The 26,831-nt window shown below is 32.0% G+C and overlaps 1 protein-coding gene across 6 annotated transcripts in view; it reads right to left on the minus strand.

The window, feature by feature from the left end:
* LOC134728352 (unconventional myosin-XVIIIa-like) overlaps positions 1 to 26,831 on the minus strand; it is a 92,673-nt gene that overhangs the window by 53,460 nt on the left and 12,382 nt on the right. For 4 of the 6 annotated variants that reach the window (XM_063592943.1, XM_063592946.1, XM_063592945.1 and 1 more), the window contains exon 2: positions 5,111 to 5,308. In XM_063592943.1, the coding sequence (XP_063449013.1) occupies positions 5,111 to 5,308 (198 nt within the window). Of the gene's footprint in view, positions 1 to 5,110; positions 5,309 to 10,042; positions 10,329 to 18,486; positions 18,580 to 26,831 lie in introns of those variants that run through there. The other 2 variants (XM_063592947.1, XM_063592948.1) reach the window with 2 other exon arrangements.

Consider the following 26,831-nt stretch of genomic DNA (forward strand, 5'->3'; position numbering starts at 1 on the left):
TATTAATCCTCTCAAAAAATGTTTGAAGAAATTTTCTTTTTATTTATGAAATTTAAAATGAGAAAAATTTAACCCAATTTTTTATTCACATCCCCCTTTCCCTTATTCCAAAACTAATTTCAATTAAAATATTCTAATGGAGTTTGCAACAATTACTACTCATTTAAATACATGATGTAAAAAAACTGCTTGTTATCACTGAATGTTAAAGATTATTTAAATTTATCAGTTGGTAGTAAAAAGTGAATATACATTGTATATTGTATATAACAAAGATTTAAGTTGATTCTGGACAAAGAAAGATAACTCCAATTAAAAAAAAATCTTGCAGATATTTCTTGCTTACTATACTGGACAAAGAAAGATAACTCTTAATTAAAAAAAAATTTGCTATTTCACAATATTGTGAAATTAGATATTTCTTGCCATTGCACAATACTGTGCAATTGAAAAGACTTGCTATTGCACAATACTTAATATAATAATTTTAGATCCTGATTTGGACCAACTTGAAAACTGGGCCCATAATCAAAAATCTAAGTACATGTTTAGATTCAGCATATCAAAGAGGCCCAAGAATTTATTTTTTGTTAAAATCAAACTTAGTTTAATTTTGGACCCTTTGCACTTTAATTTAGACCAATTTTAAAACTGGACCAAAAATTAAGAATCTACATACACAGTTAGATTTGGCATTATTCAATTTTTGATGAAATCAAACAATGTTTAATTTTGGACCCCGATTTGGGCCAACTTGAAAACTGGGCCAATAATCAAAAATCTAAGTACATTTTTAGATTCAGCATATCAAAGAACCCCAAGGTTTCAATTTTTGTTAAAATCAAACTATGTTTAATTTTGGACCCTTTGGACCTTAATGTAGACCAATTTGAACCAGATGCTCCGCAGGGCGTAGCTTTATACGACCGCAGAGGTTGAACCCTGAACGGTTGGGGCAAGTATGGACACAACATTCAAGCTGGATTCCGCTCTAAATTTGGATTGTGATTAAATAGTTGACACAGCATAGGTTTCTGACACAGAATGAATGTATTCAAATGAACTTAAAATTTTTGTTTTCTCTTAGAGCAATTCACTGCTGTTGAATATTAATCCTCTCAAAAAAATGTTTGAAGAAATTTTCTTTTTATTTATGAAATTTCAAATGAGAAAAATTGTTCCAAAACTAATTTCAATTAGAATATTCTAATGAAGTTTGCAACAATAACTACTCATTTAAATACATCATAAAATATTAAGATGTAAAAAAACTGCTTGTTATCACTGAATGGTAAAGATTATTTAAATTTATCAGTTGGTAGAAAAAGTGAATATACATTGTATATTGTATATAACAAAGATTTAAGTTGATTCTGGACAAAGAAAGATAACTCTAATTAAAAAAAATTCTTGCAGATATTTCTTGCTTACTATACTGGACAAAGAAAGATAACTCTTAATTAAAAAAAAATTTGCTATTTCACAATATTGTGAAATTAGATATTTCTTGCCATTGCACAATACTGTGCAATTGAAAAGACTTGCTATTGCACAATACTTAATATAATAATTTTAGATCCTGATTTGGACCAACTTGAAAACTGGGCCCATAATCAAAAATCTAAGTACATGTTTAGATTCAGCATATCAAAGAGGCCCAAGAATTTAATTTTTGTTAAAATCAAACTTAGTTTAATTTTGGACCCTTTGCACTTTAATTTAGACCAATTTTAAAACTGGACCAAAAATTAAGAATCTACATACACAGTTAGATTTGGCATATCAAAGAACCCCAATTATTCAATTTTTGATGAAATCAAACAATGTTTAATTTTGGACCTCGATTTGGGCCAACTTGAAAACTGGGCCAATAATCAAGAATCTAAGTACATTTTTAGATTCAGCATATCAAAGAACCCCAAGGTTTCAATTTTTGTTAAAATCAAACTAAGTTTAATTTTGGACCCTTTGGACCTAAATGTAGACCAATTTGAAAACGGGACCAAAAATTAAGAATCTACATACACAGTTAGATTCGGCATATTAAAGAACCCCAATTATTCAATTTTGATGAAATCAAACAAAGTTTAATTTTGGCCCCTTTGGGCCCCTTTTTCCTTAACTGTTGGGACCAAAACTCCCAAAATCAATACCAACCTTCCTTTTATAGTCATAAACCTTGTGTTTAAATTTCATTGATTTCTATTTACTTTAACTAAAGTTATTTTGCGAAAAACCATGAATAATGCTTATTTGGGCCCTTTTTTGGCCCCTAATTCCTAAACTGTTGAAACCAAAACTCCCAAAATCAATCCCTACCTGTCTTTTGTGGTCATAAACCTTGTGTCAAAATTTCATAGATTTCTATTAACTTAAACTAAAGTTATAGTGCGAAAACCAAGAAAATGCTTATTTGGACCTTTTTTGGCCCCTAATTCCTAAAATGTTGGGACCAAAACTCCCAAAATCAATACCAGCCTTTATTTTATGGTCATAAACCTTGTGTTAAAATTTCATAGATTTCTATTCACTTTTACTAAAGTTAGAGTGCGAAAACTAAAAGTATTCGGACGACGACGACGACGATGACGACGACGACGACGACGACGCCAACGTGATAGCAATATACGACGAAATTTTTTTCAAAATTTGCGGTCGTATAAAAAGGGACCAAAAATTAAGAATCTACATACACAGTTAGATTCGGCATATTAAAGAACCCCAATTATTCAATTTTGATGAAATCAAACAAAGTTTAATTTTGGACCCTTTGGGCCCCTTTTTCCTTAACTGTTGGGACCAAAACATCCAAAATCAATACCAACCTTCCTTTTATAGTCATAAACCTTGTGTTTAAATTTCATAAATTTCTATTCACTTATACTAACGCTATGGTGCGAAAACCAAGAAAAATGCTTATTTGGGTCCCTTTTTGGCCCCTAATTCCTAAACTGTTGGGACCGAAACTCCCAAAATCAATACCAACCTTCCTTTTGTGGTCATAAACATTGTGTTTAAATTTCATTGATTTCTATTTACTTTTAACTAAAGTTATTGTGCGAAAACCCAGAATAATGCTTATGTGGGCCCTTTTTTGGCCCCTAATTCCTAAACTGTTGAAAATATAACTCCCAAAATCAATCCCAACCTTTATTTTGTGGTTATAAACCTTGTGTCAAAATTTCATAGATTTCTATTAACTTAAACTAAAGTTATAGTGCGAAAACCAAGAAAATGCTTATTTGGGCCCTTTTTGGCCCCCTAATTCCTAAAATGTTGGGACCAAAACTCCCAAAATCAATACCAGCCTTCCTTTTATGGTCATAAACCTTGTGTTAAAATTTCATAGATTTCTATTCACTTTTGCTAAAGTAAGAGTGCGAAAACTAAAAGTATTCGGACGACGACGACTACGCCAATGTGATAGCAATATACGACGAAAATTTTTTCAAAATTTGCGGTCGTATAAAAACTAATCATAAACCAGAAACTGTCAAAAAGGCAAAGATTCAATGAAGTTAAATTTAAAATTGTTTGCATGTATTGTTGATAGCTGTATCTGATAAAGATCTAGTCCTTTAATAAGTTGTCAAACTTTTCAGTTATTTATTTAGAATTTGCATGTAATTTTCTACTTTCAAGTGTCTGATAATACATATACTGTTATGTAAATAAAGTTGGTAAAATTCCAAAGAAATCATAAGTTTTAAATGAACAGAATAAATTGAGCTTCAGCTAATTTATCAAAATAAATAGTCTAGGTACAAATAGCCATCTAACAATAACTTGTGGTAATGTCACGCCTGACTGATTACAATGAATTATAATACAGTGTATATGAACCATCAAGGTCCTCCTTGAGACATTAATTATCTATCTTATCTATTCTATCTATTGTACAATTCACACCTGAGGGATCACACGTTTATGTAATTAAACAGGTAAAAATACAGGTACAACAAACATATACCATCTTAAGACAGGTGATGCAGGATTGGAATACTAAAGTCAAATAAAAGTAATAGAAATAGAAAATGTTTACAAAGTGATGATATGAAACCAATAAATTAGTCGTTTATGACTCTAAAAACCAGGGTTGTCCCCCTTGATTGACAGGACCCTCTATACGTTAAACCTTAATAACTACTATAAAGTATAAATTTAAAGTCGCTGAGGATCACTGGAATGAGGTCAGATTTGTTTCGAGGCCCAATTTTATCGTTGGTGAATTTATATTTTCTTTGTGACTAATATTTGTTTGTTCTGGTATTAAGTATAGCTTATAGGAATCTTTGGTTAAATATGGTTTGATAGTTGAAGTATTCTTGAAATTTAATGTATGTATAGAAAAGAAGAATTTACTGCTATATGGTACGGCTAATAATGGGTTTGGTCTTCATAGAGTTTTAAACAAAAGCCAGGTGGCTGTACAGTAAAGTATCTAGAGTAGGTATCATAACACACCTACATAAGTCCTTCAACACTGATAAAGTCTATCACTCAGTCAGTCCTCAGAACAAGGAATTGGTCATTGTCGTAGATATAACAATGTCTTAAATTATTCACTAATATTCTTAGTTCTTAATTAAGAATATTAGTGAATATGAATGAAAGGAGGTGTGGGATAAATGTCAATGAGACAGTAATCTCACAACACAACAAATGAAAATATACTTTGAGGTCAAATTACAGCCTTCACCTTAATATAGGGCACTAGCAAAATTTCACAACTTATCAAGAGCCAAGATTTAAAAGAAGTTCTAATCAAATTCAAATGAAACAACTTTATATCAAATTCAGACATTTTGTTGTTTCACTGGTATTCCCAGATTATTTTTTTGCATTCCCTTTACTTTAAATACGTCCTTGTGAATGTTTGAATTAAAACCACCAAGTTAAATAGAAGTTAAGAAGATGAGGTATAAGTGCCAATGAGACAACTCTCTATCCAAGTTAGACAACTCTCTATCCAAGTCACGATGTGTAAAAGTAAACAATTATAGGTCAAAATTTGGCCTTCAACTAGGAGCCCTGGCTCACAATGAACACATGGAACAGCAAGATATAAAGTACATTTTTGTAGGTCCCCTTAAAGGCACCACCAAATTACCTTTTCTACGTCATCCTCATCCACATCTAAAGTATCTCCTGCATGATCTAATTTGATTCTGAGACGGCCCTCTGGTAAAACAGACATTCCATTGGCCTTGAGGACACAGGCCGAGGCAAAACCACCTTTGTGGACAAGCCATACTTTCTCTGATTCCATCCATTCTTTTTCGGTCTGGACCTCAGTTTCTGAACGAGCCTAAAATTAAAATAAAGGATTTTAAATAAAGGTGAAGAATAAAATCAGGATAAATTTTAGAAAAAAACAAAAGTACTTTAGGCAATAATATTCTGTAGTCCTTTAGTGCATTAGCCATTACATGAACATGTAATTATGTAAAGCTCAATCTATCAATTCCAGAAAAATCAACATAATATTGCTTTTTATACAACAGGATACAAATTTCTAACTTTTTTCATTATATCAAAAGCTCATCATATCAATAATAAAAAGCTATCTATCATGCCTGTCATCTAAAGGAGTAGGTCCGGTAAGACCCCTTTTTGGCCCCAAAATATGGCAGTTTTACAAAATTGTTAAAATGTAAACTTTTAGTTATTTATTGGACAGTTGAATGCTTCTGCTACATAAATATGAGCTGTTTTTGACAATACAATGCACATATATCGGGTTGTAGCATCATTAAGTCATGCTAAATTATTGAAATCTTCAAAATTCTATCATTTTAGTTAAATTTTAGACGGTTTCCGTGTAAAACGAAAGTGGCCGCATTCGTGTTCATCCTTAATATTGAAATGTTAGTTGTATTTTATAATAATACATAACATATATAAAGGTTGTGGATGAACACGGATGCGGCCACTTTCATTTTTGCCAAAAACCATCTGAAAAGTGACGTGTTATGGCATATTTGAGAGATTTTTCATATTTGAGCTTGAATCGGATCGTTTTGAATGACTTAATTAGTTAAAATCTTTCACAAAAACTAATTGAATCAAGTGAAATAGACACTTAAGTGTTTAAAAAATGGTCAAAATCTTTCATCAGATGAAACTGAAATTTGAGGCCAAAAGGAGTCCTTACCGGACCTACTCCTTTAAGGTTTTATATTTTTCATTTCTTGATAAATTCTCAAAAACTCATTTATCATAAACCATTGTAAACTGCTCACCTGACATCATAATTTACTACTTCACACAGTTATATCATGTTATACATATTTCTGTTACTAATGTGTTTTTTATTTTAATACTTTTAAAACAAACTTGTGTTAAATAATCTTTATCATATTCAAGTTACTTTAGCCAGAAACATGGAAACCTTGCAACAAGTAGACAAGTATCCAAGGGCAGATACAGCCATTTTTAAAAGATGGGTTCTCAAACCAGGATAAGGAGAGAGGGCCGGGTTCCAACTATATGTCCCCATTCAAATGCATTGATCGTCCAAAAAAATGAGTGTTTCACCCCTCCCCCTTTTTTATCTGCCACTGAGTATCTATATCCATAAAGAAGAAGCTCCTTTCAATAATTTGATTGACCAAAATGTTTTGGCTGGAATATTCAATTTTTTAAAAGAAGCATTTATTTTTAAGCATGAATTTGTGCAAGCTAAGATTTGACTTCATGTTTCTTTGTGCGACTCATTTGGTTTAGGGTATATTTCCTGAGTAATACTGTGTCATTTCAAAAGTTGTTTGTCAAATTTAGTGCAAAAGAGTAAAAAAATGCATGTCAAATTTGATGCGAAAGAGTAAAATTGCAATGTTCATGCCAAAAAAATGATCATCTTTTTTCTCATGAAAATTCCTCTCTCATTGTGAGAATCGTTTTCAACTTTGTACATATAATTCAGGCTCAATTCTACATATTGGTACCCTCACTTTTAAACAGTACAAAAAGGGCCTTAATACAAAACGTGGAGGGAAACCACAGAATACATTTTCTTCTATTTCCAATGTTTATATATTATAATCCATTATATGTATGCATTAATCATGCATCATATATATTAAGTCAATTCAATATTTATAAAATAGTGTCAAATATATATTATACAAAGAGCACTTGTTAACTTGATGATCTTAATCTTTTAATGGTCCACTTAATCCTGACTTATAAAACATTATCCTCATTTGTAATAATAACTATTTAATATGTGGGCTGGATAAATCCTTGCATTTTTTATACAGTCTATTTTAAGAAACAAAGCTTTCATTCAATTCTAGGTTTGAATGAACTAATTTCTCAACATAAACAACAGCATGAGTCAATTCTTTTAAAATCATATGCTTGATTGAAGAATTGAGTATTGTAAACTGGTGAAATAAAAAAATAAAATGGATACGCCCAGGGTTTCCCCTGGGTCAATTATTTTTTTCGCCACCTCTTTCGCCAAAACAATATATTTTTCGCCACTCTATTATTTTTTTCGCCAAGTAACACAAATATATTTTTTTTTTAAATTTTACTTTTTTTCAAGTCCCCCCTCCTTAAAAAAGAAGTGATTTTTACAACAAAACAAAACACCTTATCACTTGAAGTTGACCCCCTTGCAAGGTGTAGTCATTACATTGAAGGGTTACTCTCATGCCGACCTTTTGAATAGATTATTTCATAACGACAGTTTTCTTTTCTACTTCTAGACTATCGTAAAAAAGTCAAACTATATGCTTGAAACACGTGTGTTACTGAAACAACTTCAAAGTACCCACTCAAATCAAAGATCTATATGAAAGTTAAATGATAAAGTTTTAAATCAGAGACCTTCCTTGCTTTTGAGCATTTTTCGTCATAACAAGTTTTCTTTTCTGGACTATCATTAAAAGAAGGAGAGGAAGCGTAAAAATTTTGATTCTAACACGTGCTTCGCAACGCGGTTATAAATCCCTTTTGTGACATGTGACAGAAGCCATTGAACCATATCATACAATCAACACCTTTATTAATTAGTCCTTTGATGTCAGTAGCTGACCATAGCTATAAATGCAATCAGCTGATTATTGATTTTCTGTCAAAATCTTAACGAGTTCAAGGTGAATTCCGAGTATTGTCTGATCGGTAAAGTCAGAGAAACTCAAAAAAAGTAAATAAACAAGATGGCTGAAAATAAATCGTTATGTGTATTTCTTTCGCCAAATTCTTTCGCAAATGACGAATTTTAATCGCCACAATTATTATTTTTTCGCAAATTGCGAAAATGGCGACCGCCAGCGGAAACCCTGGATACGCCAAAAAATAATAAACAGATTTCATATTGTCTAAGTTTTCAACTAGGTTCTAGCAGTTGGGGATCAATGCATTTGAATGGGGACATATAGTTGGTATCCCCCCCCTTTATCCTCGGTTGGGGACACCCCCTTTTTAAAATGGCTGGATTTGCCCCTGAGTAGGCAACTCTTCACCCTAAGCAACATGAAGTAAAAGTGAACAACTTTAATTCAACAAAAAAATTATAATCCTGTGAAAGGCTCAAAAATGAAAAAAAAATGAAACACTGGCTGTATTGAAATGGGGAAGGGGTGGTGTAAAGTACTATTGAACAGGTCTTGTAAATTAAGTATTACTTTTATACATAAACAACTGGCCTTTTAATTTCTCTACCTTCAAGGCACAACAGATGATATAGTTTATGATATAATATTAATTTACCCTAGTATATTATGTCAGAAATATTTAATTTGTAAACCTATCAATTGTAGATTATTTGGAATGTAAACAAGTAAGTAAACACTGATCAAGTTCTGTTATTGATAAGGTTTAAAATCTAATATAGTTGCTAGCAATTGATGTAGTAGATTTATATTGGGGGCTGAGGGGAAGCAGAAAAGTTCAATTGGTTTATTTCTTTTTTAGCAAAGGGGGGGGGGGATGTAAAGCAGTGAAGGTCAAATGTACTTATCTAATGGTTTGAGAATGTCAGATGTTGTCTTCAAAAATAGCAAACAGGTCAAGCAGACCGAGACCCGAAATAGTTTTGCTTTTACAGTAAACTTTTGGAAAATGGGTCCTATTAATTAAAGCACAATAAAATTACTGACCCTTACATTGCGAAAGCTCTTGAAATAAGTCTCTGTATGCAATTAGACTGCTCATAGGGCAGTGGTGGATCCATGGGGAAGGTTCCAGGGGGTTGAACCCCCCCCCCCCCCTTTTTTTTGGACGATCAATGCATTTGAATGGAGACATATAGCTGAAACCCCCTCTCCAGAGTTCGCAAAAATCTTTTTCCCCCTGGTGGTCCTTGAAGAAAATCTGCTGGTCCTCACTATTAATCTATTGAAAAATACTAAAATTGTGTCAGTCCTATGCAAAATTTTGGTGAAATCCTTAGGACTGACACTTTTCAAGAACTCTGCCTCTCCCCCTTTTCTCCAAAGTTGATGGCTTGATAAACCCCTGTAGGGGCAGATATTTGAATTTACAAAACATTTCAACATTTGTAACATACAGGAAGCTGTAACAGATGCAGAATACAATTTTGGGACAGTTTTGTAAATGACATTGTCCAATTAGCAGAACAGTAATACAAAATTCAAAAGCAGTGGCCGACCCACTCTGAGGGGGGGGGGGGGGGGGGAGGGGGGTTGGAATTCAATGCATTTGAATGCAGACACATAGTTGGAACCCCCCTTTATCCTGGGTTGGGACCCCCTCCCCCCCTTTTTAAAATGACTGGATCCACCCCTGCAATAGTGATTTTTTTAAAGTTAATATACAACTTCTACGTCATCAGATCCCTGGTGGAGAGATTTTTGTTGTCAATCATACCATTCTTATTTTTAAATAGAATGACCTCTCTTCGACAATCCACACAAGAAAAGTTTAAAAGGTCAAGTACAATTTCCAAAGACATTCTTTCCCCTACATACAATCTATTTACCCTGACCCAAAACCTTTAAGTTAGGATACCTATATTACATTACATAAAAGATATTGATACAGGTAATTAAATAGGTGTAAATTAGCTTACCTTGAAAGAACCTTGTTTTAATGACTTATTTCTAATTCCATAAGACATGATACCAGGCACAGGTCAATTAGCCAGATTTTAAAAGTTAGTCCAAGTCATAACAGGTTCAATAATTTATCCAAATTCCGTCAACTTGCAAAAAAGTTTACAACAAACAAGTCCTAATCTGATGTGTATATATTTGTTTTAAAGATCAAATTGTTGGAATAAAAGATCCCATTCAGATATCTATGTTAATTATAGGTGTTAATTACAGGTGTGACGAGAAATAAACACCTCCTCCCAGTTACATGGTCTGTCCCGTAATAATTGATTTCTGTCCTACAAGTAGGGACTGCTTACTTCCTCCAAACAAGAAGAAATCATGTTTATACATATATAATCTACATTGAACATTATTGAATAGAACTGTTCCTAATGTTCTCACACTTCAATGTGAAGAATTGATGTGAATTCATTTTCCCTGACGACTTATCTAACGTGGTGACAAAGAAGAGTTTACTTTTTCAAAAGCCGTTGAATTATCAATTGACATTCACTTTAATAAATAGTCAGCTAAAAGGAAGCGAAAGCTGGAACTAATCCTCAGAAAAATACGGGTATATATACTATTTCATTCAACAATAATCTCATATCTTCAAGATATTTTGGAATAACTTTTACTGTGTATCAGTATGAATGTGTTACATCTCAGGAAAGAACGCTATTTCTACTTCCTACGTAAAGATATGGTACAGGAAAACCATACTGGACAGGTTTGCAGGGATAACAGTGAGATCAAAGTCACAACACATGGTCATCACACTTTCAAGAATATCTTAGGAAGCAAATGTCCAGTACTTAGTTTTATATTCTAAATATCCAGCATGAATTCACCTTATAACCAGTGAGTAAGCTTCATTTCTAAACTTATTCCTTTATCCATGCAGTTACAAAATCTAACCTCTCACAAACAATGCAATTATTTTTTTCCAATTCAAAGATATTTTTCAGCAAACAGTTACAGATCAACTTTATCAATGTTCAAACACAGAGAAAGAGTAATCATTATATTTGTATAAAGTTCACATCTACACCTTTCAAACACTGAATAATTCACAAGTTGACCATTGATAAAATATGAATTCAGCAAAATCAGTTTTATTAATTTACATGTAGATCCATCTACTCAGTGCATCTAGAACTTGAACCAATCAATTAGAAAAACTCCATCTTCAAAAGGAGGCACTTAAAGTACTCTTAGTCGTAACATGGTGTCAAATCCCAGGATGTAATTATTCTGCCGGGAAACACTTGTACAAGTCGACAGAGAAAGTTTTTCAACGAGCAGAAGTTTTCACCAGAGATAGTTAAACAAAGTTTTAATCAAAGTTTTAATTAGGGAATCGTAAAGGTTATCTATTTGTATGTAAATGTGTGAGCAGACGTTCAGTGGTAAATAGCTAGAGATATAACAGTTAATTATACAACTCTTACAACATAGACTTGTGGAATGTAGAGTGTCTTGTAAAAATCATTAAGTAAACAGTGCATTGTTTTTGTGAATTTTGAAATCAACATTCTTCCAGAACAGAGAATATTTACTATCACGAAAAAAACAATATCGGGGAAAAAATAGTTCATGTGATGCCAAAATAGAAAGTTAGACGATGTATGGTGTATATCAAATGGATAATCCGTTGCATTAAGTGAAACACAAATAAGTTTTGTTCCACAGCTATTAAATTAAAGGATCCTCATCAGCTGGGTAACTGCCTGAAGCACTTGTCAATGAGGAATATTTTAGAGATATCACTTTGAATCCATCAAAGGCAAAAAATCAACGATTTTTTCAATTTACTCTTTCACTTCAAATTCCAGTGAATCCATCAAGGAAAAAATCAGGCAAAAAACAACAATTTTTGCTATTTACTCTTTTTTCCCAAACAACCAGTGAAAATGAGAACCAGTTTTAGTGAGAGGAACAACTACTTGGACCTTGAGAATGACAGATATCTGGATGTTGACAAGATAAAAGTTGACAGATACATTTGTCTACGTCACGGCTGTATGAAAACACAATTAATTTCAATGTTTTGTGGAAGTTTTTGCACCACATAAAAGTCTATTACTTTAACACAGGTAAGTGCTTTCAACAAAATTACAATATGTAAATGATATATATATATTTTCATACTTAGTATGGATGAATATTATATCATTGTATTAATGTATATTATATCTAAGTATCATGGATGAAAAGTACTCATGTTGTATGTTACACAATATGGTAACTTCTCAAATCCTGTATGCATTTAAACCTGTTCTGTCCAATTTGATAAATATTGATCATATTGATATAGACCACACAATTAAATTTGTCAAGTGTAAATTCACCAAATAGGGGCTATCTCCAGCCATTTTAAAAGGGGGTTCCAAACCCAGGATAAATAGGGGGGTCCAACTTTAGGTCCCCATTCAAATACATTGATCGTCATAAAAAGGGGTGTTCCAACTCCCAGACCCTCCCTGAGTCCATCCCTGGAGAATAAATGTTACTGATAATCATATCTAGACTATATTTAGAAAGTTGCAGTCAGTGTTTTCCCATTTATTATAAGAGAATCCGATTCTACCATCCTATTGACAACAATATTTATCCACTAATTGATAGTTAAGTTTTCAAATTTTCAAGTACACAGTAAACCTTTCATTCTTAAGTGCAAAACTTTAACTACCATGCAGTATCTCTACAGGATCAAAGGAGGGTTCAGTAGAATTTATATATGTTAAAATATATATTCATTATGAAAATATATCAATAATGTGAAGTATACTTCATAGTAGTCTTTTTCAGGAAAGAGTGTCATAATCCCTCAATATTTAAAGACTGAACAAAATATAGTCCCCTATGCATCTTTGAACAAAATGATCAGTCGGATATGAAAAGTTGGTTAAAATAATGTACCTTTGAGGAATTTGTCAAGTACAATCTCTGAAAGCAACTCTAAACCCTCTATTCTACCACAAACAAAAAAAGAGAACTTTTTGAATTCAAAACTATGATACACAGGTCATAGTGACCTTTATTTCAAATTACATGTATTTGCTTTTTATCTGCATTCAAGGACAGTTTTTTACAATAAAATAAAATATAAAATTAGGGGAAATTTGTGTTTAGAAGTACAAAAATCCACCCATAAAATGGTAAAATTAATACTTTACCTCTGGAATAACTTTTGCATTTAAAATGAATTTCTCTAAATCAAATGCACTACTGTTTCTTCTTGGAATTGAATTATCTGCCCCTGAAGAATGTTTCCTTCGACGACCACCTACTTCCCGATTTATATTATTTTTATCACTAATTTCAACATTGACACTTCCCCTCCTTTTATGTATTGCCTTAACATTTCCTGAAACAGCCTCACTTTCACTTCCACGTCTCCTCTTGTTTAACTTTATAACATTTGGATTTGGCGTTGAGCTCTGTCTAAAGAACTTTGATTCCATGTTAATTCCAAGTGTCCATTATAAATATCCAACTAAAAATTTTCTGCAACGTTTGCTTAACAGTTAGCTTAATTACTTTTTAATGTATTATTTAAACTACTGTATTAAATTGCAACAATATGGAATTTCATTGTCACAGGTGAAGTGTCTCCCTGAAAAAGGCATTTGCTGACGGTATAAATTAAAGGATTAAAATGATTTGTTCCTTTTTAAAAAGTTAACAGATTAGTACTGCTCGGACATAAATCTGGATTAACTTTAATTTCAGTCAGTTCGTTCTAACAAATCATTTAATAAATCACTTCGAACTACTATGACATACTATTTCAGTGATAACGGAATGATTATTTCTACGATCAGAAATCAATTCGATCCTTTAACAACTTTTTACGTTTAGTTCAAACAATTTTGGCATACAAGAAGACTATATTTTCTTTAGCAAAGTTTAAAAGTCTGAGTCAATATAAGGTTTACAAAACAAGCCATTGTATGCTGCGGACTTTCAATTATTTGCTATTAATACCAATACAATGTCTAACATTGTTAGCTTTCCTTGTTCCTTATCTTAAACTCTAAGTCATTGTTAAAAAATGTTTATGAACTTTTCACTTTTCAGATCGACTAAATAAAGAATACATTTTTTGTACTATCCAGTTATGAGGGCCATACAATGCCAGTACTAGCTAATGCTTAAATCCAGCATCTTGTGAATCAGTTTCTACAGCTTAAACAATTATTCAGGTATGTATTAATTACATGATGAGAATATCGAATCCTATTAAATTTAAACATGAAACCACACTTTTTGTCTTAAATTACTTTACAACATAGATTTTCCATCATTCATTACAACAAACTGAAAGCGAACATTTTAAACTTTCACAAGATTTGATATAGGATAAATCTTTCTTTTTTGTCTTGGCTAAATCACTATCAAAAATGTATTGCTTCCTGAGCACGTATATCATGTACACTGTATATACTATGTGATAATGCTGTAGTTGCAAACTGCAAACATTTACTTTCACTAGATTTGATTCAGGATGGCAACTTTTTTCCATCAACTAAATCACAATTGAAATCAACTTTCTATATCCAAGCACAAAATAAGAGTTCTTATTGCTGTAAACACTCAGATCATTTACTTCACAAGATGTGATGCTGGATAAAATTTCAATTTTTGAACACAATCACTATTAAAATTCCTTGTCTATCCAAACACATACTAAGTAAAAATGTTGCCCATTAAAATTTTAAACAAGATGTAATTTTTTACACAAAATATGATAATGATAAAACAATTAGGAATGCATGTCAACGTAAAAAAATAATTCATATTATTCAACAGTCAGCTGGTGTCCCTACAGGTATATATGTTCATTAATATTACGGGAAGTCTTCTCACATTAAGATGTGCCCTTCCTCAAGATGAAATTAATGGTTTGTGGATTCACTTCAGCAAGCAGGTTTTTCACTACTCTATTTAAGGAATGACTGTAATACTTTTCTGTCTATTCGAAATAACATAAAAAATGTGGTGCACACTGTTAAATAACCCTTGTAAGCTCAAAGATTAAGAAAAGTTTTCACAATGGAAAAATGTTTTTTTTACTCAAGATTCAGATACAATGTATTCCATTCTATTCCAACCCTTAAATGTTACTATTCCTCAGCCGATTCCATAATGTGTGTAATAATAATAATTTCCAACACAAATTTAAACAACTTTAATTCCAGAACTATCAACCTTAAGAAAGCCAAATCAAGTTTATATAAACAAAGTTCTTTTTATGTCAACCTAAAAGTGAAAAAACTATAAAAGAAAATTTAACACATGACAAAATGTCAAATTAACCCCGACCATAAAAAGGCCGTTAAATGATCAATAACATTACTATCTCTTCTTCAATTCAACTGCCGCAAGGAGAATAGTCACACTCTTTAAACTTCAATGCTACTTTATTTTCAAACAAAAATTCGTCTTTTTGTTCACATATCTATTATATCAACCATACATTGCACTTTCCCCAACCATAATGTCAATTATTTATCTTACAGGTAGCAAACAGTCTTCAGCTGATAGTATGATATAGGTAAGCATAATGCTCTTTTTCACCTATCTTTACTGTAAGACAAAACATTTCTGCAAAGTCTTGAAGACAGATAATGGTTTGTTCAATCTGAGAGCTTTTAATTTTTCAAAGGGCTTTTAGCATGTTTAGATTATTGTATATATAAAAAAAGTTTCAATTTTAACTTTGACAGTTTGATCCATCAAATTCAGTCAGCTTTGATAAAGTAAAATGTCAAAACTTGATATAACTTTGATTTACATTGCTGATATATAGAACATCAATTATACTTTTTCACTTGCTTAACTCTTGCATTTGTCATGTTTGTACAATTATCACATGTGAGCCATTCTTAATAGTGTAAATCATGGCTTAGACACATTGTATTTCCTATTTTGATAACGTGTTTAAAATCAAAGATGCATCTTAATAAGACATGTCACAAGTCACTACATGGGGAGCAGAATCTGCTTAAGCAGCTTTCCTTTTCATATAGACCCGAGACCATCCCTAGCTTTTGTTGGGATTTGTGTTGCTCAGACTTCAGTTGTCTATGTAGTGTTTCTGTAAATATTTACAGAAACACTACAGTATGTTGTTTGTCTTTAAAGTAATAATTGTTTTGTCAAGGTTTTTGTGGTCTCTTTGGTATCCCCCCTTTTTTTAAACAGTAAAATGTAAAGTGGACAACTATTTAACCAAGTTAAAAATGTAAAAATTCAGAATAAGTGAAAAACATTTATGCATTTAACAACTTCTTGCTGTCTGACAATGAATTTCAAATTGCTGGCCTTCCATTATGAGGTGAATTTTGAATTAATAACAATCTACACAACAGCCGTGTGAATTTTGCTTTTTCCACCAGCCCACCGTAGGCAGTCCACCCGTGCCCACTCTGGCTATAATCTCTTTTTTGTAAAAATATTGATTACAAATGCTTATATGCTTTTTTCAAGTGATTGTACTTGAAAGTCTTTAGATGAAACTAAAGAAATTGAATGCCCACTCCTACAGGTGGGAAGAGTGGACAAGGTAGAAATTATGCCCACCCGGTGGCCACTCCCATGGTGGGCCGGTGGACAAAGCAAAATTCACCCAAGCTGTATATCTATAATACTAAAATTACGAGGTCCAATTTGTCAGCCGTCATCACGTAAAAACGACGAATCAAAGAATTCAACTTTATATATAACTAATATAGTACAAAGGTGTAGATTAAAAATTACACCACTCCAGGCCCCTTTGTTTTCCACGTTATTAATATTGCCAATAATTAAGAAGTTCCGGGTCGAGTCCGATATCGATACCAATAGTATATTTATCTGTTACCTATTACCTTATCTGTATGTTCCGCATTTGGCAGGCGCACCACCAAACGGTGTATTCAGGTAATGCTATATACACGGGTCATAATCACAGGGTTGACACTACTAAATTGTCAAATTGTTACCTATTGTAGTATTTTAATCAGTAAGACTTTATATTAAGATAACAATACGAATACTAAAAATAAAGCGTATAGGTACAGTTTTTAATTTGTTAGCGGGCATGACGTCATGAAAACAGCGAATCAAAGAATTCAACTTTATTTATAACTAATATAGGACAATGCTGTTGATTAAAATTACTCCATCCCAGGACCTTTTGTTTCCCAAATAATTAATATTACCAATAATTGATAAGTTCCAGTTAGACGGGTTCAAACAGAAAGATTTGAAAGCAGAGAAAACTGTGATAACTATCTTATAATCGGCGGCATGACTTTATCAGATGACAATACTAATACAAAAATAAGTCTTGCGCATAGTTATATACTTTAATTCAGTCACGGACCCGCGATATCACGGGTGTGTTCTAGTATATATATATATGTACCTTATCTTCATGCCTTAAATATCATGTACTGTAGTACGCCGCTAGATTAAAACTGACGTGGAAAGGTAACATACGGCCAGCGAAAGCTCTATTTTTTGTAGAGCCCAGGTGGGCGTGTGGTCTAGCGGGACGGCTGCAGTGCAGGCGATTTGGTGTCATGATATCACAGTAGAAAGGTTCGAATCCCGGCGAGGGAAGAACCAAAAATTTGCGAAAGCAAATTTACAGATCTAACATTGTTGGGTTGATGTTTAGACGAGTTGTATATATACATTATGTACACAGCCATGTATCACCATCATTGATGGTGATCCGATGGATACATCTGTTGTAGAGTTGTCACTGACTCAGACGTACTTATATATATGTACCTTATATATTTTGCAACCTATATGTTGACAGACTAGTGATACAGTAGTTGGACTACTAAAACCACTTGGCCACTGTGGTGATTTTCATCATAATATTTCTGGCATAACCCCTAAACAGATATTTCTTTTACTTAGCCTTTTTATTTATAAATGCTTAACGATCTTTCATTATATGTTTTGAAAGATTCTTTAATAAAAAATGTATAGGGTATCATTTTGTTTAATATGAAATGACATACCCTTTAAAATTGTAAAAAGAAAACCCTGCACCTTTACACCTTATTTGAATTATCAATAAATACTTTATCAATTAAAATATTTAATCAGTAAATGATCTACAATTTTTTCATAAAAAAGACAACAACATGCCTATGCCTAGCATGCCAACGGCTAATCGACCTATTGTTGCCCTATTTATACATAGATGACAATCGTTATTTAAAACACAAATAATTTATTCAACTGAAATATCATTACATCTATATCCAGGGGACACAATCACTACAAAAATCTTAATCTTATTGAACGGAATAAATACGGAGGGTCTTGATCTCTGAGAATTTATGATGTGATAAAATAATAAATCATTTTACTTTAACCTCATTTGCATAAAATGTGTCAAGTAAAGACTTACCCTTCGTAACTTTTTGACATTGTTAACATGTGTTGATTTCTGCCGAGGACTTGGTTTTCGGACTATCTTTGTTGACATTTTTTTTCTATTCTACACTTTTAAAAAATTCTTACATCCATGGAATGGTGATGAATTATTAGACATGTTCCTTGTAAAATCAGAGTGAATAAACATGAGGTTTCACTCACATATAAATACTATGCTTAATCCATCATCACTAAGTACACATTTCTAAACTTCAAAAGATATATAGCCTCAATTTTCAATGTTTTCACTTTTTTAAGTTGAGAATTGTTTCAACAATTTTTTCACACTATTTCTTCACCCAGCTGTAAGAGATTATAACTTTTTAGTGTGTTAAATAACTAATTTAAAATTCCCAATTAACGAAATCACTTATTTCCACAAAAATATTTGATAAAAATGATTTTTTTACACACTATAAAATATTATCCCATTTTTGTAAGCGTTGAATATACAAGCACTAAATCAGTCTAATGTAATCCCATCAGGTATATTTGTTTACAAACATTTAATATATTCCTTAATTAATTCCAGTCACTATACCATTACAATATAATTTTACCCTTGAGTAACACAACTAATTATTTCTTTTAATCGGAATGTATCCAAATAAGCTATAACTCTGAACCACAGATATCGTCTAGTGACATTTTATCCCATCTTATTCAAATATCTGATATCCCCATATTAAACTAGGTTCCTGTGTATATTTACATAACTGTCCTTGTGTGGTATTAACAACCAATTAGTGGAGCACCTGTTGACGAACTATCTATGTTCAAGTCATAATCATGTCTACCTGTGCTCATTATCAAAATATATCAGACTGACCACAGATATGTGTCCATTCACAAGAATGTCAATAATATCCCATCATTATAACTATCCCTTCACTGATTAGCATAAGATGTAAAGAATACCTGGATTCATTTCACCTAGATTTCATTATTATCTTGTCCCACTTTTTTTTTCATTTTCTTCAATGAAATGACAATAAGACTCCCTGAGAACTTTAACCATAGGTCAGTGATCACTAATTCAAGTTTTTGTTCTTTATAAAAGGTGTGAACGAAATTTGATACTTTGGTCTTTTCTCTAGCTAGTTTTCTTAAAACTCTCAATCACCAAAAATGTACTTTACCGATAAACAGACGATTTACGTTTTATCTTATAAACTGCACATGCAAGGAAATATTTATCCATAGATAACACTTAGCTATATTAAAAGTCCATAGTGATCATGGTGATTTAGAATTGTATGAAATACTATTTTAACAAAATTTTATAAATGTAAGCCATTAAGTAACAAAATGCATTGCTTTCATTCACTTGATACCCTCGGTTTTTATACACCTGGTTGGGTGTGTATTGTGAAATGACATTAATATACCTGTAAATTAACTACCTAGGTGTTACTATATACCTGCTGTGAAACAAACTTATCATTTTTCATCATTTTCAAAAAGTTTTTGATTTCAATTTTTTGTCATAGGATTGCAATTTTGAGAAATACCCCATTTTATAAATTTTGTGTACTAGCTCATTTTTAAAACACTCACAACTCTACTGTAATATAATTCAATGACATTCATTTCGATTTCATGAAATTAGCTAATAATTGATCATAATAATTGAATAGAATTAAAGGTTCACCTATGCCATTTTCCATTGCCTTTACATATTTTAGAATCTTCAAAGTTTAAAGTTGGCTATTTATTTTTGTTGGTTTTAGACACCACAAACTCCCACCAACTTGAATCTCATAATTTTTTTTGAAACTGCTATTTAGAAATCAACAAAAAAATAAAAAGGCTACACCCAAAGTATCAATTAAAGCTAACATTTTTTATACTTCATAATGCTTATCAAAGAAGCAAAACTGGGAAAGGTATCACACCATAAGCCAGGGTATGGGGTTTTTGAATACCCCACTCTGCCTGAAAACTAATACATCTAAAACTTTTTGGGAATATTAAAGTCAAAATTCAGAATGAAGTCTGACTATCAAACTCAGAGCTAATAACAACAAAATCAGTGGTGGATCCAGAATTTTTCATAAGTGGGGGCCCACTCCAGTCACGCTTCAGTGATTCCATATATAAGCAACCAATTTTTTCCAAAAAAAGGCCCATCCCCCTTTAATCTGCCTCTGAAAATAACGAACTCAAGAGACATCCTGACTACAGGGCCTTGGATTACATAAAATACAGTACAAAACATGTTGAGAGATTGACTAGTTCAACAATACACAAGATAATTCTAAATTTTTCACATAGGCCCTAAAGTAAAATATTGCAACAATTATAATGGCTATATTTGTTATGACTCACTATCTTTCATTATACATGTTTTACAAAGAACCTGAAACTAGAAGTAAGTCCAAGGTAGTATTAAAAACGAGTTATCAATTTCATGATCAAGATAAATACTGTCTCTTAAAATATATTTACCTAAGGTTTGGGTTGGTTTAGAAGTTTTTAAGGAAGTATTCTTTTTATGTTTACAATAGGGATAATTGTAATGTTTAGTCCCCTGCAAGAGGCAAAATAAGGTCAACTAGTATTAGCAAAACCTACCTAAGTCAGTTCCTCATACAAAACCCTACAGTCCTATTTGGTATCATAGGCACAACGCGTACTTAACAATATGGTTATACCAGTAAGAAAATATTGGTAATGGTGATTTGCAAATTAATACCAAGGCAACTGCACTCAGAATTTGCTCGCTCTGGTATTATGGATGAAAATTGTGGTAATTCAAACAAGACTGTGATTGGTCATTGTAAATGCTGTAAATCAGAAATTATTGCAAAGTTTTTATTAATACAATGTACACACAATAATTTCTCAAATTTCCAGGACCTGTATTCATTTCTAACAGTGACTTATTCTATTAATCTATCAAAATATCTTAGCAAATCATTTATTCAATGTTAAATATAAACTGCTAGTGTTGTTTTTTTTTAACTACCCAGTGGCGGATCCAGGGGGAGTGTTCCGGGGGTTGGACCCCCCCCTTTTTTTGGACGATCAATACATTTGAATGGGGACATATAGTTGGAACCCCTCCTTTGTCCTTGGTTGGGAACCCCCCCTTTTTTAAATGGTTGGATCCGCCCCTGCTACCAGTGGTCTACATGTATATATGGTCATATAACTTGAATGAAGTTTAATTTACATGTATAAGTAAATATGAGAGGTGTAAGATCAACAACTTTACTGTCACTTGAAAGGAAATTTGATGGGTTTGGGTCATAAATGTGGTGTTAAACAAGAATATGTGTCCACAAGGCACCATGCCATACTCTCACTATCCTTGCTTAGTGATTTGAACATCCCAGGCAAACACCTTATTTGGTATGAATATTCAAAAGTTAATAAACTTAGTACTTAGTTAAGAAGTTTAAGTTGATGTGACTCAGACTACAAATTACCTTGGATCCAAACTTGATCATACCATATCCAAAACTTTAACTTGAATTAGGGAGGAAGGTGGTACAGACCAGGAAAACATTAGGCCTCCTACAGGCTTTTTTATGTTTTTAAAGTAGTCATGTGCTGGTGTTTGATGGTTTATTTTAACTGTACAACACTTTAGTGATTCTTTTTTTTTTATCTTTTTTTATGTATCATATGATTTTCTACTGACTTATGTAACTTTCTACTGACTTATGTAACATCAACTTCGAAATTGAAACTTTTCCCCATTTTCTTCAAACACAATCTGTATACTAAGCAATGAAAGCATCAATACAATTGTGACTAGTTTGTGCTTCTTTATAGTTATTTAATTTTTCTAAACATATAAACAGTTCAGCTGCATACATATTGTTAACTTTTCTGTAAATTCACTTCCCGAGTTAACTAGAACAGAAAGGATTCAAGTATAAGTGCATTTACCATACAATTATTATTAACTTTTTCATGAAATTTTAATATTAATATTTAACCAGATGCTCCGCAGGGCGTAGCTTTATACGACCGCAGAGGTTGAACCCTGAACAGTTGGGGCAAGTATGGACACAACATTCAAGCTGGATTTTGCTCTAAATTTGGATTGTGATTAAATAGTTGACACAGCATTGGTTTCTGACACAGAATGAATGTATTCAAATGAACTTAAAATTTTTGTTTTCTCTTAGAGCAATTCACTGTGCTGTTGAATATTAATCCTCTCAAAAAAATGTTTAAAGAAATTTTCTTTTTATTTATGAAATTTCAAATTAGAAAAATTGAACCCAATTTTTTAATCACATCCCCCTTTCCCTTATTCCAAAACTAATTTCAATTAAAATATTCTAATGGAGTTTGCAACAATTACTACTCATTTAAATACATCATAAAATATTAAGATGTAAAAAAACTGCTTGTTATCACTGAATGGTAAAGATTATTTAAATTTATCAGTTGGTAGTAAAAAGTGAATATACATTGTATATTGTATATAACAAAGATTTAAGTTGATTCTGGACAAAGAAAGATAACTCCAATTCAAAAAAATTCTTGCAGATATTTCTTGCTTACTTTACTGGACAAAGAAAGATAACTCTTAATTAAAAAAAAAATTTGCTATTTCACAATATTGTGAAATTAGATATTTCTTGCCATTGCACAATACTATGCAATTGAAAAGACTTGCTATTGCACAATACTTAATATAATAATTTTAGATCCTGATTTGGACCAACTTGAAAACTGGGCCCATAATCAAAAATCTAAGTACATGTTTAGATTCAGCATATCAAAGAGGCCCAAGAATTTGATTTTTGTTAAAATCAAACTAAGTTTAATTTTGGACCCTTTGGACCTTAATGTAGACCAATTTGAAAACAGGACCAAAAATTAAGAATCTACATACACAGTTAGATTCGGCATATTAAAGAACCCCAATTATTCAATTTTGATGAAATCAAACAAAGTTTAATTTTGGACCCTTTGGGCCCCTTTTTCCTTAACTGTTGGGACCAAAACTCCCAAAATCAATACCAACCTTCCTTTTATAATCATAAACCTTGTGTTTAAATTTCATAGATTTCTATTTACTTATACTAACGCTATGGTGCGAAAAACCAAGAAAAATGCTTATTTGGGTCCCTTTTTGGCCCCTAATTCCTAAACTGTTGGGACCGAAACTCCCAAAATCAATACCAAGCTTCCTTTTGTGGTCATAAACAATGTGTTTAAATTTCATTGATTTCTATTTACTTTAACTAAAGTTATTGTGCGAAAACCAAGAATAATGCTTATTTGGGCTCTTTTTTGGCCCCTAATTCCTAAACTGTTGAAACCAAAACTCCCAAAATCAATCCCAACCTTTCTTTTGTGGTCATAAACCTTGTGTCAAAATTTCATAGATTTCTATTTACTTAAACTAAAGTTATAGTGCGAAAACCAAGAAAATGCTTATTTGGGCCCTTTTTGGCCCCTAATTCCTAAAATATTGGGACCAAAACTCCCAAAATCAATACCAGCCTTCCTTTTATGGTCATAAACCTTGTGTGAAAATTTCATAGATTTCTTTTCACTTTTACTAAAGTTAGAGTGCGAAAACTAAAAGTATTCGGACGACGACGACGACGACGACGACGACGACGCAGGACGACGACGACGACGACGACGACGACGACGACGCCAACGTGATAGCAATATACGACGAAAATTTTTTCAAAATTTGCGGTCGTATAAAAACTATTTTTCTGTAGTCATTTTATATCTTTTTAAATAATTGGTATCAAGTCTGTTAAAAAAAAGCCAACTTTCAAGAGATAAGCTATTGGGAAAAGGGAGATAACTCTATCTAAATTCTGTTACAAATATTGAATGTTCTTGTATGCTCCATTATTAAAATAACAATACAAATAGCTAGTGTGTTTTCAATGATATAAAAGCTGCAAAGTATGAAGAACTTTATTGAATTTCTTAAAAATGCATTGAACATTATTTCAATCATTGTGACATAAATAATTAAAAAAAAAAGAAATATTTTCTTGCAATATCATTATTAGTCTGTTATCTTTTTCAAAGTAGTTTGAATTTTCATTTAGTTTTATATTCATTCAAATATGTTTACTCATACATGGGTTACCAGGGACACTTCAGAAATTGCTACATGTATACAAACAGTTTGTTTAATAAATATAAATCCTTATTTGAACTAGACCAAAAAAAAACTGAGCATGATTTTTAGAATTGTAAGTTCACAGTGTAGCATTCCACAGAAGGACATTGAACCCTAACTGGACACCCTATTTCATCTCCAAGCTAACCAGGTTTTGTTTCCAAATCTCATCCTTTTCATTTTATAAAGGAAAATTTCTGAGATTTGATTAGAATGCTTGTTTACAAGTGATTTTATTGTATAAAACCAATTGATACTGTTTAAATAAAGTTTGGAAGGAACAACGAAAGAGCGGGCAAGAATTAAGAGTCATTCTCTGTAAGCATCAAAGGATTTCAAAGAAAATGAAAAATGCATACTCATGGATATCCTTTATTTTCATATCATGGGTTAGCAATGGTGCACTGACAACAAAAATAATAATCATATGAAAATTTGAAGTGTAGGTTGCCATGGAAACAAGTTGCTCTGATTTTGGTTGAAAAACTCCAAAAATGCTCGATGAAAACTTCATTTTTACCCTTTTTTACCGCTTTTTTTCCAATAGACTGGACACATCTATCCCCACTTTTCTTTTGCTCTACAACTATTATCTATTAGTGTTTCAAAATACATTTGAAAGTTTCGAAAGTTTTTTCATCTCAAGTAAAAAAATTGAAATTTAAAATTTGATGTTTTTCAAAAAATCAAGATTTGCAAAAAATCACAAAATACCCCAATATTATGGCTCCAAAATTTTTTTTTCCAGATTTTTTGGCATAAATGAAGATGATCATTATGAAATATTGCATCTGATGCATTCTTGACAAAAATATCTCAGAGGGTATATTTTTTAATTTTTGTTAAATTTTGTTTGAAAAAAGGTCGCTATTGAATTTTTTGATTTTTTTTTTTTTAATTTTAGGGAAAAAAATCCAGGCATAAATGTTATTATTGCAATTCTAATCATATCAGATGATTAGTTATGATCAAATAATAACATGAAAATAAACTACACACCTTCTGATACCTTACATACATGTAGTCAATGAAAACAAATAAAATGAAATATAAATATCATGTTTTTTTATACGAAAAATGACCAAAAAAATCCTTCGAATGATCTTGTCTGTTGACTTTTTTCATAAATTCCCTGACTAGACAACTGAAATCTACATTTTGCATGCAAGTTGTTGGAAACTGGTAACTTTATAATGAACGACTGAATTGCAAGCTTTCAATTATCTGCCTTTTCTTTTTACATTGTATGTGTCGCAATTGTTTTCATAACCATACTAAACTATTGCTATTAAAACTTATGTTTCGATAACTTGACGTAATGGAATTAACTTGCATTATTTGTTTATCTCTGTCAAATAATGCATACATTTGATGATCCAAATACTATAATAGGTTTAAATCCAACATAGTAAGATTAAGATATTGCAGTTTTTATTCAGAGAAATATTTTTAATTTCTACAAAGTTGGTACAGCAATGATTATAGTAAGATAAAAATTAAATGAAGCAAAGAATGAATAATGAGTAAGCTAAGTTGATATAACGAGTGAAATTAGCTAAGTTGTTATAACAAGTCAGCTAAGTTTTTTAAACAAGTAAGCTAAGTAGTTAAAACAAGTAACCTAAGTTGTTATAACAAGATAAATATGCCGAGTCGTTGTAACAAATACCCAAGGGTGACTGGGGTATAGAAATATGGTCACTTGGTCTTCTCCAGACTGGCAGTAAAACGCTTGCCGAAGCGGCGCGTCCGTTTGACTGTGCGGGATGTATCAAGTTCGCAGTCACGTCCAGTCAGAAGGGGGATGTTAAATCCGATGCCTCGTGTAAAGAGAGTTCCACGCTCTTTGCACGTTAAGAACCATTGCAACAACTCTCTTAGGGGTCCGTAGATGGCCTATTGCAAGGCAAAATTTCTGTCCCTATCCAATATACCCTCCTTTTCCGGTGGCAGTCAAAATTTCTCCTACCATCATCTCTATTGTATCAACCTACCTATAGTATTTATTGTGAACTTATTCTCGTCCTGAATATGCATGCAATATTTGCTACTGGACGTTGAGCAACCAACAATCAATCAATCAATCGTTGTAACAACTTAGCTTAGTTGTTTAAACAAGTAAGCTAAGTCGTAAAAACAAGTTAGCTAAGTTGTTATAACAAGATAAATATGCTAACTCATTATAACAACTTAGCTAAGTTGTT

This window comes from Mytilus trossulus, chromosome 8, assembly GCF_036588685.1.
Source record: "Mytilus trossulus isolate FHL-02 chromosome 8, PNRI_Mtr1.1.1.hap1, whole genome shotgun sequence".
NCBI lineage: Eukaryota > Metazoa > Mollusca > Bivalvia > Mytilida > Mytilidae > Mytilus > Mytilus trossulus.